This window comes from Pithys albifrons, chromosome 16 (genome assembly GCF_047495875.1).
Source record: "Pithys albifrons albifrons isolate INPA30051 chromosome 16, PitAlb_v1, whole genome shotgun sequence".
NCBI classification, from domain to species: Eukaryota; Metazoa; Chordata; class Aves; order Passeriformes; family Thamnophilidae; genus Pithys; species Pithys albifrons.
The window spans coordinates 9,298,853-9,316,590 of record NC_092473.1 but is presented as its reverse complement, the minus strand read 5'-3'; the positions used below and the strand labels follow the sequence as shown (position 1 = coordinate 9,316,590).

The window sequence follows — 17,738 nt, the reverse complement described above, 5'->3', positions numbered from 1 at the left end:
CTTTATACAAATTGCAGTACAAAAATTAAACTGTTGTAGGCTCCTGTCTGTGCCCTTTCTCTCTCCCATTCCACTCTCTTAATTACTTGCACCTTCTGCCTTCTGAAAATCTGTAGGCCACTGGCAAAAGGGGTTTCAATACCACACATCCACAAGCCATATGAGTGTTTGCTCCCTTTCCTTCCATAGCCTGTTTTTCTGTATGCTCTCCCAATGCTCTGGGTCATGACCACAGGCCAACCGTGATGTGTTATGGCTGGTACCAATGATAGACTTGTTCTCTACTTGGTTTCCAGGTCACTCTTGCCCTTGTCATTTTCTTGCCCATTCTTTGTTTTTTAAAACCTTCCTCTGGATTTTCCCACTGCTTGTCTTTGGCAGATCCTGAACAAACTCCACCTGAAAAGCAAAAATGTTCACTTTTAGCCAAATACATTCTGGTTAGTTTCCCAGGTGTAAAATAAGACACATTCATTATGGCCGGGAATAAAGAGATGGGAACTGCCCAGCGAAGGCTGGGATGGTGAAATTCCTTATGACACATTGTAGTTCATTGCATGGACAGTATTTGTAGGGACAAGTACCACAATCCTGAGGAGGTGAGCGCTTCAGCTGTCAGCACAGGGAGTTACTGATGTCTTTCCTGGTGTAAAGGGATGGATTCCAGTCCCACTGATGCCAGCAGGAATTTCCCCTTTTCTTTGGCTGAGAGTCTGAACAGAGCTTAAGGGAGGAACTGGAAAGCTCAATGTCTTGCCCATTTGGGATGCTGTGAAAACCCACCATGTTCATGCAAAGCTGCTGCTTTCATGAAAACATGGAAGGAAAACTGGACCATGATGAAGTGAAGCCAAATGCCCATTGCATCCTTCTGGGTCCTTTCTAGGCCACACAGCAAACCCAAGGCTCCAGATGCAACTGACCCTGTCATCTACTTTTATTTACTTTAGCTGTGGTTGGAGGGTTTGTCAGAATGCAGATGAAAAGGAGCTGAGGGAGGACAAAAAAGGCTCAGTTTTGAGTACAACTAGATCTGTCTTTTTGGGCTGTACTTACCTTCCTTGGATACTTGTATGGAGCAGTCACTTTCTTGACATGCTGTTGAAGCTCCTGAGTTAATTTCTCTGGATCGTGGGATGCAAAAGCAGGAGCTAAAACAATGAAGGCTTTGACTACCTGTGCCACAAAAATGATGGAACTCCATTAGTTTCCAGAGGTGGGGATAAAGGGACACCTTTGTTGTCAAAAGCGAGTGTCTAAATTCAGAATGCAAAAATTTGCAGGTTTTCCTTCAATTTCCCTTTCATTGTCTGTTTGTGACAGAATATTGTGTTATGAAGGACCCACTCTTCAGCAGGAGACTTTTTTTGCCATTTTCCACTTTCTTTTCTCCCTCTAATTCTATATCCTACTAAAAATGAAAATCTAATCCCGGTTTCTCAAAGAAACATTGCAAGGTTGAAAAATATACAACAAAACTTAAACAGTCTGGATATTGTGGCTACCATGTGCTTATTGAGAAAAAGAGGAATAATCCAAATTCCATTACTTAGGCAAACAGAGGCCACAATAAATCTGAAAAGCCAAATCTTTTTCTTACATCAAACCCTGTCAACAAAGAAATTATTCTGAAAGTCTACAACTGGTCAAGATATGGATTAAAAAAATTGTTAGCCCATTTAATTTGAAAGATCTGCAACATACAGAATTCCAGTGAAGTCTAGAACATATAGGGATTTGATGCTTAGAATAAAGGGCATTTCATTCTACACCCTTTTCCTTTTTACCTCCCCTCGAACTGGATCAGGACTGCTGACAACAGCTGACTCTGACACTGCTGGGTGTTGGATTAATGCACTTTCCACTTCAACTGGGCCAATACGATACCTAAGAGAGAACAAAGACCTGTCACTGCAGTAGGATAGGCCCGTCCATTGGCCTTTCCAGACTGCATTTTAGCAGGCAAACACTCAAATCTCAAAGAATTTGGCTTACCCAGAAGAATTAATGATATCGTCATCTCTTCCAACAAACCAGATGTACCCTTCTTCATCCATAATCCCTCTGTCTCCAGTGACATAGAAATTTCCACACAGAGTGGCAGCAGTTTTCTCTGGGTTATCCTGACAACAGTCAAACATTTCAAAAAATGTCTCTAATTGTTAATAAAATATAACATATTTACATATCACTGGTGCTAAAAAAAACCAAGAAAATTGTTCTCAAAATGAGTTTGTTCAGTACTATTTTGTGTCTTCAATTAAAAGAAACAAAGACATGTCAAATAGCAGTTTGATGGCAAAAATGTGTAAGAAGTGAAATAGAGCACTTGTGTATGTAGAGAGTACAGCTTTAGGGAGGAAAGGCTGTGCTCTATCAAAATGCCCATCCATCACAGCAAATGACTAAAATGTGTAACCCACTCTCTTCAGGGAAATGATTTTTCATTGCAGAGTTTTCCAAAACAACATCCAGTCTAAGGAAATTTTTAACCCTAACCGCCAAGACCAAAACTCAAGTGAGGTGATTGGCAGGAAAAGCCTAATTCTCTACATTGTCCTGTGGGTTACACAGGGAAAACATGTTGACAACAGACATAGTTAAATCCTGAAGTAAGAGTATTGAACCTTAAGAAGTTCTTATCTTATAGTGAGAAATTATATTATACAAGTTGTCATTTGAAGATGCTACAAATATCCAAATATTGTGGGGGTTCAGAAGAGGATTAAACACAAAGATAGGTCCCCCAAAGCTTATTCAATAGGATAATTCAAATGCAGTGGACAATGTCTGCAGGTTTGCCTGTTCCCTCAACAATGTTCTGCCCCTCAGCACCACCACACAACCGAGCAGCTCAAAGGCCTCAGGTCACTCAGTAAGACCTTCTGAAGATCCTGGATGAAATCCTGCTCCTGGCAGAAGCACCAGAACTTTGCCCTGAGTGTCCCCCAAGTTCCTCAGCAGGCACAGACACAGCAGCTCAGGCTCACCAGGTACTCCGAGAACAGACAGAAGGGCCGTGTGGGCTGCACCCGGATAGCAATGGTGCCCTCCTGTCCTGCGGGCACAACGGCCCCATGGGCATCCACGATCTGCACAAAGGACACACCACTATTACTTTGGCTGCTCAGAGGGTGTCTGCCACAGCTCAATGCAGGACAGAGAAGGGACACACAGAGCATCCCCTTCCTCTTCCACCCACACCTGCAGCGTATGGACGTACCTGCACATCATAAGGGGGAACGGCCTTTCCCAAAGAGCCAGGTTTAATTCCCATTCCTTTCATATTGGCACATATTGTCACCTGAACAATAGATTTCAATTTTAAAATGTTTTTGCAATATCTTGTAAACTCTATTATTGTTTCCATTAGGCAGGACAGTCTTTGTGACTTTGCTGTGACAAGGACTGAATCAGAACCAAAGCACTGTGGTTCACAAGAATATCAGAATCTGGGATGTGAGCTGGTTTAGCACATTTCATTAAAACATTACACAGGCCAAACTGATACCTAGAGCAAATTATGTGTTTTTTTGTTTTGCCTTTGATGTAAAGATGATGATGAGATCTACAATTAGCAATTTCATTTATTGCAAACCTACTGTTTCAGTCTGTCCATAACCTTCATGGATATCCAACCCTGTCTGGATTTTCCACTTTGCCATCACTTCAGGATTGAGTGCTTCTCCTCCAGATATACAGTGCTTCAGACTTGTGAACTTGTAGCTTGAGAGGAATAGCAAATGAAATAATTTCCTTAACTCTTGAAGAGAGAGTGCATGGCTTTAAAAACAGCTTCCCTTGGCTTTCCAAATAAATAAGTACACCCTAAACTTCACAAGTTCCTTTGGAAATGACAATAATCATCCTGCTATGCAGACCTCGACTGGACTCCTAGATTGCTTGTGCTGCCACTGAAGACAGAGTGGTTTAACTTTGTGTCACTAGAATTAGGTTTTTCTGCTGCCAAATGAGTGAGCAAAGTTGTTTTCTTGGAAGGGCTGACATGAAAGGAGAAATCTGAACAAGCATATTAGATGTTTGTGGAAAGCTGAGTTATGTGCCATCATCCAAGATCAAATAAAAGACCGAGAATTTTCTAGAGCAAAAGTAAGGTTGAATAGGAACACACAGCCTGAGCTCTCTGCTAAACCTGGGGTGATTTTTGTCAGGATGAAAGACCTGTGTGAGAAGAATACGTAGCTTATCAAAGATGTGAAAACTCCTTACAAACCACTTCTCATAAACTGAATATTTTACAGAGTAACAAACTGGAGGGAACAGATACAAATAACTGTTCAATTCATTCTCAAGTATATGAGAATAACTTCAGTGTACTCCAGTAATTCCCTGATCTACTGCTGCCTGAAAGTTGACTTCAATTTAAATGTCAATCACAAGTTCAGAGGAAGGGAGAACTTAAAATAATCTCACTTGTTTCCTCTGTGCTGTCTTTTCAAAGACCCAGCCCTGAAGCCTGAGTGGCCTATGGTGTGACTAGTTATTCTCATATTTCAGAACACAGCTTTCTTTCCTGAGAGCACATTTTGTTAATTAGATTGCTTTCAATTGAAAAAAAAGATCAGGAACTTAAGGAACTAAAGAGCATTATACGCCAGGCTCCCTCCCATCCCTGCAGTACCTGCTGAGGTTGTGTTGGACCAGCATGCGGTAGGCAGTGGGGGCAGTGCAGAAGGTGGTGATGGGGTATCTTGAGAGAGTCTGAAAAAAGAGAAAGTTATTTTGTTGAAAGAAAATGTAATGGTGGGTCAGACCTTGTAAAAGTGAAGGTAATTAACACAAGAGGCCAATGCTGTGGAGAACTGGTCAGCTGACTGGTTTTGCAAAGTGCCTGGGTGGAGAAAAGGCAAGTAATTGAAAATTCGGAATAACAGAGCCCTAATTCAGGTCTACGCCATACTCTGATTACTGGCCCATGCTCACTCTGGGCCCAAAGCAGCTGAAATTCCATACCTGAATTGAACTTTAGGCTCAATATTCAGACAAGACAGCAGTGATTCCAAGATTTTTATATCCTGCATCTTTCACCAATGCTCCTCTACATTGAAGCCACGTCACATGGCCTAACAAGGGAAAACACTTGTGCCTCTACCTTATTGGATATCAAAGGGAGGGATGATTGCTTGGGATGGAGGGAGTACTGTCCCTGCTGCTACAGAGCAGGGCACCCATGCAATGTAGCCCAGCCTGTTTGCTTCATTTATGCAAAAAGGAAATAAACCTCACAGTATAAATTGTTGCACTTACCTCTGCTATAACTGCTGGTTTAAACTGTGGAATATGGTGCACAAAGACACAGGATCCACAGATCCATGGTGCAAAAACACTGCTCCAAGCTGCTTTTACCCAGCCAGTATCAGAGGTATTCCACATTATATCTGAAGGAGTCAAGTTCATCCAGTGCCTGATAAAGCAGAGATAAAAAAGTTGCTACACAGAGTGTGAGAGACTCAGGCACAGGTCACAGCAGAATTCAAGGAAAGGGCAGGAGGCTTCCATTAGAAGATGTGGTGTCAGCAAGCAAGACTCAGTAGCAAGTTTGTAGAAGGGGAAAAGTCTCAGACATTCTCTTATTTCCCTTCATTCCCTCCTGCTTAACATTTCCAGAGTTTGCTTTTCTACTGGGCAGTGCAAAACACCCTTGGTTTGAGTTCCAGAATCTGGATCTCATTCAAAATGAAAACAGATAATTTGGAGTAGGCTTTCCCCACATTGTGCAGCAGTGACTTTAGCTGTCACAGCTTATTTCTCTAGGGACTAAGCAAGTTACTTCTGTGGACTCTGTAGCACCAGATTCCAATTCAGAATGCTTTGGGAAAGGTCTCCTGTGATTTTCATGAAAATTCTCACACTTTCAGAAGCATAAATAAAGGACATTCAATGAAAGCAAGTCAGTAACAAGCCATGAAACTGTAACTTTTCAGGTATAATGCTAAGCCCAAGGCTGCTTTGCTTCTCAAGCAAGAGGGACCCAACACCAGAGCACTTGACTTGCTCTGCTTTTGCTACAGGGACACTCTCCTGATTGCTCCTCTGCAGTCTGAGGGACACAACACTGTGTGTGCCCATCTCAGCTGAGTCTTCAAGAAGCTTTTGCTAATGAAAGTTTACCATGGAAAGGGGCAAATGAGGAAGAGGTAAGATTTCACAGTCATGACATGCCTACATTTCCTGGAGTTCTACAGTCACATTGTCAGAGTAATGTTGATCATGTCACTTAAACAGGACCCTGGGAGCAGCTGCAAGGTAATACCTGCCACTGGTTGCAAATCCAATGCCATAACTGCTGTGGGACTGCACCACCATTTTTGGTAAGCCTGTAGTTCCACTGGTAAAATAGATCAGCATGGGGTCTTGACTTCTTGTCTTGACACAGGTGTGGTCAGCAGATGTCATCCTTCAGAAGAAACAGCACGTTACAGTCACTGTATGCAGTTTTCCATCAAGGAACCTGTATTTTTAAGGTTTAGGAATTAAGCAGGTAAATAACCCCAGACTGTATGATCTCACTAAATAAATGGTTGGATTAGACACCACACCAGAGATAGAGAACTCATTTTGTTCATAACAAGCCTGGCAATACATTTAAGATGTGAGCAACTACAGCATATTCCAGTGACTTCATCTACAACTGTTTTGCAAGGGCACTCAAGGTGCTTGTTATGGAACATCAGGCAGATGCAAAATCAGGTTCTGCCTCCACATGTACAGACTCCCAACCTGAGATCAATGGCAGCCATATGGAGGTTGTAATGCCAGGTAAGGGGGGTCTTATAACTAAAGGTTATTTATGTTCAAGAGACTGACGAACAATTCAGCTCCTCTGGGCCACCAACACAGTAAAGGGAAGAAATAACCGAGCACAAAGAGCTGGCAGTGGGTGTTGCAACACTTACTCAAGGGGCATTGGAGCAGGGTCTGGAAGACAAGCACAAAAGAACTGGTAAGTACTGTACATGCTTGTCTTGTGATCAAAGTAGAAGCAGAGAGCTTCTAAATGCTGGCAGACTGCTGAGGGAGGAGAAGATGAAGAACCTGAAGTTAGTTCCCCAAACCTGTGCTAGATGAACCTCTACCTATGCATTATGCAGTGCAATCATAATTCAGTGACTTGACAGAAGGATAAAAAAAATGGACCCCAAGACTCAGCAGTGCCACCTCACTGACAGAGCTTCCTGCCCCTCACAGGGGTGATGGTCAAACAAGTGGATACTCACGCAAGGAGTTCTTTGAGGTTCAGCCACCCAGCCCTGCTCCCTTTGCCTACAATTAGTTTGCTTCTCAGGAACTGGCAGTCAGGCACAACAGATTCCACTGCAGGTGCCAGCGTGTCACTGGTAATGATGCACTTGGCCTTTGAAGCCTGGAGTCGGTATAAGATGTCTTTGGCTGTTAATTGGGATGTTCCTGGAATAAGGACAATTCCTGGAACAAAAGCAATAAGCAACTGAGACAACTCAGCCTTTCTCCAAAATACTTGCTCTTGTCCCTGTTCATCCTGAGTTATTCCATCATGAATGTTTAGCAGTTTAAAAATGCAATGGCTCCAACTCTTCCTAAGAATTTGCAAAACTGCAACAGCAGAGCAAAACTAGATTGTATTGAGTTATTAATCCCTCTAATCATACAAGTTACTGCATTAAAACTGTCCACATGGATAATGTATGTGGTCAAGGCTGGCCTTAGATTGTAACCACTCGACCTTCACTGGTTTCAGCTGAGCATGCCTTTGCCTGGATCATGTCTGTCCCTTTGGTTCCTGTGTGGGAGCTGCCAAGTCTCCTTCCATGCAAAAGCTGACTTGGACAGGTCATAGTATTCCTGCTCACATTTTCTCCACCTTAATTTAGCCCATTGCTTGTACCTTCTGTTTCTGTTCTCTCTGCACCCCAGAGGTCAGTCAGGTCCCTCACCTGTTCGCATACAGGCCACGTTGAGGAGCCACCACTCTGGGACACGAGGCAGAACTGCTATAACTCTGTCTCCTCTCTGCAAACCACAGGCCTCAGACAGCACATTGGCTGCCTTCCTAGAGAGAAATCCCAGCTCTTCAAAGCTCCACTTCACCTCCTCTCCCTCCTCATTTACCCACCAAAAAGCTGGATTTGCTGGTTTTCTTCCATCCTAGAACACAACAGAAGATATTAACATAAGAAGAAAGTCTTTAAAAGGTTTCATTTCAATACAAAAGAACTCCAGACCAAGCAAATCCTCTGTGCTAACTAGTCTGTCAGATTGATACCTGTGTTTCTGACAAAGAAACCAAAATGGTGCATTCCACTCTACAGTGAACCCTATCCAGTATCCATTAGAAAAACTGATTTATATCATCTGAGATTTGTTCCAAGGTGTCCTGGCTTTGGCTGGGCTAGAGTAAGCACTGCTTAGCAACAACTAAGTCAAAGATGTTCCAGTTTCCCATGCTCTGTCTGAGCTCTGGTCAGTGGGTGGTGAGCAATTGTGTTGTGTGTCACTTGACTTTCTTGGGGGCTTTTTTCTTTCTCTCACTTTCCGTTGCCTCCAACTACTACTATTAGTAGTAGTTAATATTGTTAACATTGTTAATATTATGTTATTTAATGTCAATTCTTAAACTGGTCTTACCTCAACCCAAGGGTTTACCTCTTTTTTTCCTGATTCTCCCCCATTCCACTGTGGGGTGTGTGCTTGTGATCCAGTGGTACTGTGGTACTTGGTTGCCAGCTGGGGTTAAACTACAACACAATGTCTATAAAGTAAAAGAAAATACTACCTTTTCCAGTTGTGACCACTCATCTAAGACATCACTTGCAAAGTTGAAATATTCTGGCAGTTCTGTTTTGCACTGGTTTATAGAATCATAATGGGCAATAATCTGAGATGTCAGAAGCCTGTTGTATCCATGGAATGGTCTGCAAGGCAACCTGAGAATCTGCAGACACTGAGGAATCCAGGATTTAATAAATGTTCTCATGATAAATGATGTTTTATCAGACAGTGGGGGAAAAAGCCAGGAGTACAGCTAAGGAGTCAGTCACCTGAAATGAAAGAAAATACATTTAAAATGAGCCAGGTATTGGATGCTGTCTCTTTTATGATGTTGGATAAATTAATGCAAATCAGGTTGAATAAATAGGTTATTGGTGTTCATCCTTGTTTTCCCCTATTACTTTATGTTCCTTCTTATCTGGCAAAGACTGCACTGTTTTTTTATTAGAATCTTTGTTCTCTACTTCCATCACCTGATGAATGATTCTCATATCTCATCTCTAAAATTTCACTTACCAGTCCTTTTCTAAATATCTGTCTTGATTCCTGTAAATTTTATATTTTACTTTGCCTGCTTACAGAAATAAAACACTACTTGTTATTAAGTGTTTTGAGGACACCATCACCTTGACTTAAAAAGGCCTCTGTAATTATGCTATGCCTTGAATATGCACTAGATGGCGAGTCACACTGAATTTAAGCACCAATAAAACTGATGGATCTCTGAAATATTCCCTTGTGAGTTCTTTTTTCATTAGGGGCATCGAATAAATGCAGAATAAACAGTGAGTGAGCAAAGGTGAAATGCCAAAGAGTTCCAATTGCTTTGCACTTCAGCTGGGGGTTGTAACTTGGGAAAAGATACGTGTTGTAAAACAAACTTGCTAAGAAAATGCCAATGCTTCCAGTCTCTCCTAGTATTTTCTGCACAATATATAAGTGGAAGAGACAGAATGCATGATACCACATGTATTTAAAGCCCAGCTTTGAAAAATCAAGTAAACTGGATCTTCACTCACAGATGCTGAATCTCTTGATAAACTTGTTTTTAGTGCAATCAAGTCTTTAAGAATATACCACAAATTATATCTAAAAGAATCTTTCCCCAATTCAGTGGAGCCAGCTTTGCTTTTAAACCTTTCTGTGACACAACACTCTCCTTATTTAAAAGCCAACAGTACATACTTGTCTCACTGGGATACCATGCAGTTACTTTCACCTTTATGTATTGCAAGTGGAGGTGTAGTGAGACCTTACAGTGTTCAAGGCCAATGAATAACAGTAACTACCATCACTCTGATACCACTGTATTTGTGTGGCAAAACACAGAAATGGAAGTAGAAGTTGATCACATGTGAGACACGTCAGTGACTCTCGACCACACATTTACAGGGTGTGAGTGGTTACAAAGCAGAAGGCCCAAGAACTGTATTTATCCTACATCCAGTGTTTTCTGCTGACTGGCCTGTGGCTTCTGCAGAGGGCAGATTTTCCATAGCTCTCAAACAGCAAAGCACAAAATAAAAGAGCCAGATGTAGTTAGCAGTGCTGAAAAAAATGTACAAAATAAGAGCTAACATGCTTTATGTCTACAAGAAAAAATTGTACTCCACTCTTTTAAATTTTCTGTTCAGTTCTGCAAAATCCCACTCTTTTTCTCACTTCAGTGTGTCCTGGCAGGATGGAGTGTTGTATGATCCTCCTTTTACTGCAGTTTTCTTCCAGGACAGAGGTTAGAAACCCCTTCTAAAATGGTACCTGTTTCATGGTAGGAGGCTTTCAGGAGGGATTTAAGTTGACTGCTCTTTATCTCAGTGACAGACAGGGGAAAATCAGCTCTCTAAGCAAATGGTTCTGTTATCCTACCTGTTCTCTGGGAGCCCTAGGCTGTGTTCTGAGCTGAAAAACTGCCTGTTCAGATCAAACAGGCCTTGTCAGTTTTAACCTGTAATTCTGAAAGATGGTTTTAAACCTTACTAGGATGTTACCTGAAAGACATCTTTGGAAAAGAGCCTGTTACTAAGAGAAAGAGACCACAAAGTCAAATGGGAGACTCTTATCTTTCTGCCTTCCCCCCCTCCTCATTTAGTACCTGATTGCTGAATCTGTATTTGTGTGTGATCTTATCTTGCGAGCAGCCTGAATACACAGCTCGCTCTGATTTCATTAGGCACCTTGTACAAGCACTAATAGAACACAGCTCAAGGTGCATTACAACCCAAGACCTTTGAGACTGTTAGGGAAGAGTTTGAGACCCAGACCCACTCCCACCAGGCATAAAAAACAACCAAGAAACTGTGCTGCCACTGAAAACCAATGGTTTCACCCACAAAGTAGTATCTTGAGCTACAACGTGGCACTGAAGTAGAGAGGGGATCCTCACAGACAAGACACTGCAGAGATACAGATATTCAAATTACGTATGCAAAGCAATGAGAGTTTTTCCCTGACTTCAGCACACTCTCAATCAGATCCACAATAAGTAGCTCCATAAGTCCAAGAGACAACCAAACATTAGGCAGAGGAGCAGCCCCCAAATGCTGTCCCAGGTCCCTCACCTGCTGTTTCGTCTGCAGCCCTGTGCTGGGTAACATTGACAAAACCTGGGTGTCTAATTACAGAAGTGCACTCTGAACTGACTGCTCCTTCTGCAAGCATTTCCTCCTGTGCTCTCTCACACTCTCCCCAGGGTTCTGATTATTTACAGAAACACTAAACCCAACTTTCCCACAGACACTTTTTTGTCCTCAAACACTTCCAAAGATCAGGAACCAGTTAACTATTTTAACCTTGCCGTGGAAAGGTGCAGTTGCCTCACTGGTGGTAGACTCCTTTGTCAACTTTATCAGCCCCTTGGTTTGGCTGATAGAGCCACAGCCATATGAGCAACAAACCCTGCTGCTTAGTGCTCCTTTGCTTCTTTGTTTCTCAGTATCTGGATAAAGGCAGAACAATATGAAGACACATCAGTTTTCCCTTCTTCTATTATTGTTTCTTGCAGGCCTCCTGGCAGCAGACAGCATAGGCCCAAATGAAGCAAAGTTAAAGAAGGCCAAACTTCCCAAAATAAAAAAGGAGAACAATGTCCTCTTACTGAAAGCGAGCAACTTTGACAGAGCATTGAAGGAAACCAAGTACCTCTTGGTGAAGTTCTGTGAGTATCCATTTCCACTGTCTCTTCCCCTGATGGCTCTGCAGAGTGTGACTGCTGCTGGGGCACTCAAGTATGGTTGTTTCACCATTGCTTTGTCCCCCAGAAGTCCTTGTTTGTTTTGTTTTTCTCCATGTATCTATTTCTGATCATAGCTACAGTAATTTATTCCTTTTTGGGGTGGTTAAATACCAGTCTGCTACATAAGACAGTGCTGAGTTGGCATTCTTTGCTTCCACTGCCTAATTTTGCAAGTATGTGTTTCAGAGCAGTGATGGGTGAAACATTAAAAAGAGAAAAACCAAACAAAAAATAATCAGAGAGCATTTAATCTGCACTTTGAATGACGTTTTTGTTGGATGGGAGTCTTTAGGCTTCAGAGAACATTCTTTCACAACATTTTGGTGTCTGTAGTGGCATTATATTGGACCATTCCCCTTAAATTAGCACTCGATCATGTGGAGGCAGGTTCAGGGTCCTTCTATTATGTTCATGCTCGTTCCTCATGGGGAGAAAACTCATGGGGAGGGCTTTTGAGTAACCAGCTTTGGTATAAAGTCTGGGCATCAAGTACATCATGAAAGCAAAACCCAAAAGGTGCCTTCTCATGATGTTATCCATCTGACAGTTCAGATGTTGTATAAATTCCCTCACCACAAACATGGAGCTGTATTTCCCCTCAGCTTGCTGGCAGCAGAAACCCTTTGATTTGCGTAAGACAATGAAAGCTTTGTCTCTCTTGCTTGGGTTTGGCTCTGCTGTGTCACACTCACTGAGCTCAGTGCACACATCCTCTTAGCCTTTAATTACACAAACACCTGGCAAACCAGCACTCCTTTGGAAAAAGGCATGAAAAACAGGCACAAGCTGAACCCCCCAACTGATCCATATTTGGAGGGGATATTTGAAATTAAGGCAATATCCTAACTTTGAAGAAGTGCATCTAATTCATTCTTTTGTCTTCACTATCAAACCTGGATGATGATGATAATAATGTAGTGTAGGTCAGACTGAAATGAAAACACTTGTATTTTTCTAATGACAAAATCTAAAATACACTAACAGATTAATGAAACTAAAAATATGTTTGGATCATAACACACATTTCACTACTCCTGAAACAAAGCCATGAAACTTTATGTGTTTTTAAACTTTCAGAATAATCACATTAGAAAATTATTTAAAATGTAATGTTTAAAACTTTTAAACACTTGTGAAAGTGTTGAAACTTAGGAAGATTTTATTGACTAATTGTGGACGGTCTAAAGCTTTTTGCCAAATTCAGGCTGCAGTTGTGAACTCTTTTATCTTTCTGAAGATGCAGTATTTTGATGAAAAATAATTTATCAGAAAAACCTCAGCAATTCTCCACTCTTAGCTTTGTAAGAGTTGATTCAAAGTACAGAATCTAAAAGTTTAGCTCAGAGAAGAGCTTGTTGCCAAACCACCTTAGTACTGGCACAGATTATCAACAATGAGATATTGCAACACCCTTCAGGATTGCAACCTAATACAAATGGAAAACAAACACGTGAAAAAACTCATAAAGAGACAGAGCTGAAAAAAACCCTGTTCTAATACAGTAGCCCGGGGACTTGGGCACCAAAAGCTGTGGAGATCAAAATCAGGCTTTGTTCCCCCTACTTCAGAGCAGAGTCTTGGACGTCTCTGATGTCCCACCACTCTCACAACTGGTTTTTTCAGAAGGGAAGGACAACCACACTCTTCCATTCCCCACTGCACCTTCCAAAAAACATCAGAGATGAAACACTGCTCCCCAACCACACCTTGTTCCAGTGATCCTCATCACTTTCTGGTTTGGATTAAAGGCAAACATATCTGAAGGGCTTGTTGAAGGCTCATGGGTTGCCTTTCCCCCACAAACCATAAAGGCATCTGCAGTCCTTGGAAAGAACTGTGGAATCACTCACAAGAGTGATGAGCTCGACAGCCCAGATGCATTACCTGGAAATCAATGGCCTCAACCTCTCAAGGTCCCTTTGGAGATATGCCAGCAAGCAGCAGTGAAACACTACCCTGCAGTGAGGCAGTGCCCCAGGATCTAGGAAACCTGACTCCACAACACTGAACAAGCTGATTAATTTGTTGTAATCATTTTGTTGCCACAACATAAAGACACTGAAGATGGGACATGCATGTGCACCTGCACAGAAAAGCCATAAAGTCCTAATATTTTATGTCCTGCTCCCTAAAACAGGCTATCTAAATAAGCAATCTATGTGAATCATTAAGGAAACAGATAATGCAAGAGAAAACAATATTGCCCAGATCACACAGCTCTTTGGTGCTGCCAGGAACCAACTTCAGAAATCCAGGATGAATGCAAGATCTGAGATCTTCGTCTTCATGACTCTCTTTCAATCACAGAGACATAGTCAGGGAAAGGAAAGAAATACCAGGCTTCCCAGTAGGTGGGATTTGTTCTTGTGCTGTATCAACACAGGGAAAATTTTGAGCTGCAAACTTTGGTTCAACACTCTACCTTAGACCTGTCAATTATGAGAAAATCCCAATCTTTTCCCTATTGCATAATATTATTTACTTACCAGTCCCACAATACTTACCAGGTGAGGCCTGTTTTGATGTCTTCTGCCCAGCAACCCCCAAATCCTCCTAATGCCTGTCAGTTCCACCCTCCCAAAGCCCCAGGTCTGCTTTCCTTCATTTACTATAAATACACTCTGACTTTGTGCCAAGCAACGTACGGGTACCCTCTGGAGCTGGGCAAAGTGCACAGGGCAAACACTGAGGCTGAACACAGAGCATTGACCCAGAAATGCAGCACTCTTCCTGCCTCATCCCAGCTGTGCTGGGCAACAACACATGTCTGAAAACAACAGAAGCATCACACAGGAATACAGGGTGATTGTCACCAGCCAAGGTAGGTCTTAGATCAGTGTTCCCTGCATGGGAGAATGTTGCTGTTTACACCACACATTGGCTGAATGTAAGTCCCTCTGTTGACTTTCACTGCAGAAACAAACAAACACACACAAAAAATCCCAAGCACTCAAACAGTTATGCTTGTCAGAAGCAGAATAAACTTCATACACTTATGAACATAAACACCAGAAGCTCTGTTTTCAGAGCACATGCTAATGCCAGTTCCTCCCACCTATCAGAAGAATTCAGGAAAGGTGCAGATCCCAGTGAATGCTTGATTCCACAGATCTCTGAGAATGCCTACTCCTGTCCTTTCCATTGAAAAATTGCCAGTTCCTGGATAAACATGTGATTAACCTAAGCACAAGCACACAAGTGTTGCAGACCTTGTCCTGCTGCTTTGTGTGCTGAGCCTGCCCTCGTGTATGAAAAAGTGATGTTTACCTTTTCTAGCAGAACATTTGTAGACCCAGTGAGACACTGGGTCAGCCACAGGATTCTTGCAACCTGTGACTGACAATTATGCTGGGATAATAACATTTACTAGGCAACATGAGGGTTACTCTTAAAGACAAACACCTCCTTTTTCAGGCACAAAAGCTGAAGGTGATGTTATCGAAAAAAACCCCAAGAAACTGCTGCCTAAGTGTGTATATATTAGTTCATAAAAAGGGAGATTTCTATAAAGCAGGGTGGGGCATGACTGATCTTAAATCAATTATACAGCTCAGATGATCAACTCACTTATAAAGCCAACGTCCAAAGCATACTCACTGCTGTGGTAAGAACTGATTTTAGCATTCAGGCGTGGTCTTCTCACCACAGGAGGTGAATGCAAACAGTTCAAACCGACCAGAATAGTTATTTCTTACAGCTAAGCTTCTCACAGGAACCTGGTGCAGTGTGACAGATAATGGGATGTGGACCCCTCATTCCTGTAGACTTCATCAGAAATCTATGCCAGCCTTTTAGGAGGAAATCTGAAGAGTCACATAAATTGTTTGCACTATGCATATTAAAATGCCCAGGACATGTGGAAACACATGTCTGGACAGGTAAAAGAGTCACTAGATGATGATCTAGTTGCCTGTGCAGATTTACTGACAGGTGTCAGTAGGTGTCTCTCACACAAGCTTATTTTAGTGAATGCTTTGAATAAGGATCCAAACTTCAAATAATACTTGATGTTTGCATAGCAAAAGATCTCAAACGAACTGCAAACATCAGTTAAAAAGTAGAGCGGTCAGTACAGGAGACCATGGCTGTATCTCACTGCAGAAAAGAAAGGGAGAATTCAAGGTCACACAAGAAAGTTTGCAACTGCACCAAGATTAACACCCTTCCACTTTGATATGTTAAACATGAATCTATCCTTCATATCAAGAGTCTTCTACAGAGAAAATTATATATCTGTAGCACAACAGTAAAAACAGCCTACACAGAAGATGAGAAATGGGACTGCTAAAACAATTTTGTGACCCTGTCAGAAACTAACAGGCGGGAAATCAGTATCCAGCATGACAACAGACACAATCACAATGACTGCAGCAATCCCTAAGCCATCAAAAGACAGCAGAGTAAGACTGGAGGCCACCAGCAATTAGCTAAAGGAAAAGGAGCTCTTCATGCTTCCAGTTTACTCACTTCAAAAATGCTTTAGGGTCATTAACCACATCAATGTCTTAGCAAAAGTTTTATATGTCCAGATGTCACTATATTTTAGCTCACTAAACTGCACTAAGAAAAAGAAGTAGCAGCTGACTCAGGTTATTGATGTACTCAAGAAGAAGAGCCACTCAAAATAAAAGATTTCTGGTTCTCTTCCCACATTTAATTTTCCAGTGCTTAATTTATCTTTGTTTTTATTTACAACACAACTAACACTACTGATAATGAAGACTCTCCCACTGTGATACAGAGCAGTTCCTGAGCTGATGGCCATCAAAGGGGCTCTCCCTTCTGGCAGATGTGGCACAGCACACTAGTTTACACAGATATCCCACCACCCAAAAATGCCTTCCCTGGTGACTTGCCACCAACTCTGCTGCCTCTCATCTGTGTCTGCTCATGTACTTTGCTGATGCTCAGCTCTCCTCAAGTTTGAAGCCTGTGATGCCACATTAACCTCGGCAGCTGCTTCTCATCCCAGCGCCTGAAGTGATCAGTGTCAATAAAAATCTAAACCAAAGGAAGCGAAACAAAACTCAAGAAAAAGCTCCAAATAAAAGGAGTGATGATTTCCTGCAACACTCAAGTGACTTGAAAAATACAGCACCTGGGAGGCAAAGAGAATGAGTGGAATGAAAAGGAATTGATGGAAAGCTGAAGAGGAGTCTAATCACTCAGGAAAGCAGGGAAAGGTGCAAGATGGATGTTTCCACCTGGTTTGTGGGTAGTCAAGGAAACAGTTTTTATATGTCTGATGAATAAGCCTGTTCACTCACTGAACTTGTGTCTCAGTTATCTGGTTAATGGTACTTGAATTTCTCCTTGTCTCTGACCGTAGTGATTACTTCTTACACGATGAAGTCATGCACTTTTCCCAGCTCCAGCCTGTAGCTACTAACTCTACCACCTCTCATTATCTAACATTATCTAATCTTGAACCCTCTCAAACAATCTACATAAATGTCTAATGTCCATAAAGCTTAAAATTCCCTGTATATTTGTGGAGCTTCAGCTTCTGTGTCTGGACTTCACCAACAACTTTTTCTGCCTCTTCTTATTTCACTGTTCAAAATTACTTAAGCTTCCAAGGTCCCATCTGTGGTAAAAGGATCTGTGCAACCTTAGGTTATTAGGAAAAAATCATTATACTGAAATTGCCTCTGGTTTAAAACATTGACTTGGAATCAGCTAGAAGGTGCTGGATCCTGATTTGCTGAGTGGCTTTCTGCTCCTTGTTCCACCTGCA

General features: G+C 41.9%; 2 protein-coding genes across 2 annotated transcripts in view; one reads left to right on the top strand and one right to left on the bottom strand.

Annotated features, from left to right (window-relative positions):
* Window positions 1-299: 299 nt before the first annotated feature.
* LOC139679290 (acyl-coenzyme A synthetase ACSM3, mitochondrial-like) lies at window positions 300-14,631 on the bottom strand. The gene is made up of 14 exons (XM_071570887.1): window positions 14,506-14,631; window positions 8,774-9,038; window positions 7,935-8,145; window positions 7,239-7,446; window positions 6,275-6,418; window positions 5,269-5,425; window positions 4,643-4,722; window positions 3,603-3,726; window positions 3,224-3,304; window positions 2,991-3,092; window positions 1,996-2,123; window positions 1,788-1,887; window positions 1,057-1,176; window positions 300-399 (listed from the first exon to the last, which is right to left on the bottom strand). The coding sequence occupies exons 2-14, from the start codon at window positions 8,972-8,974 to the stop codon at window positions 313-315; spliced, it is 1,743 nt and encodes a 580-aa protein (XP_071426988.1). The 5' UTR covers window positions 8,975-9,038; window positions 14,506-14,631; the 3' UTR covers window positions 300-312.
* Window positions 10,041-17,738, top strand: part of PDILT (protein disulfide isomerase like, testis expressed) — a 26,110-nt gene continuing 18,412 nt past the window's right edge. The window contains exons 1-2 of the mRNA XM_071571531.1: window positions 10,041-10,123; window positions 11,715-11,923. Of these exons, the coding sequence (XP_071427632.1) occupies window positions 10,041-10,123; window positions 11,715-11,923 (292 nt within the window). The remainder of the gene's footprint in view (window positions 10,124-11,714; window positions 11,924-17,738) is intronic.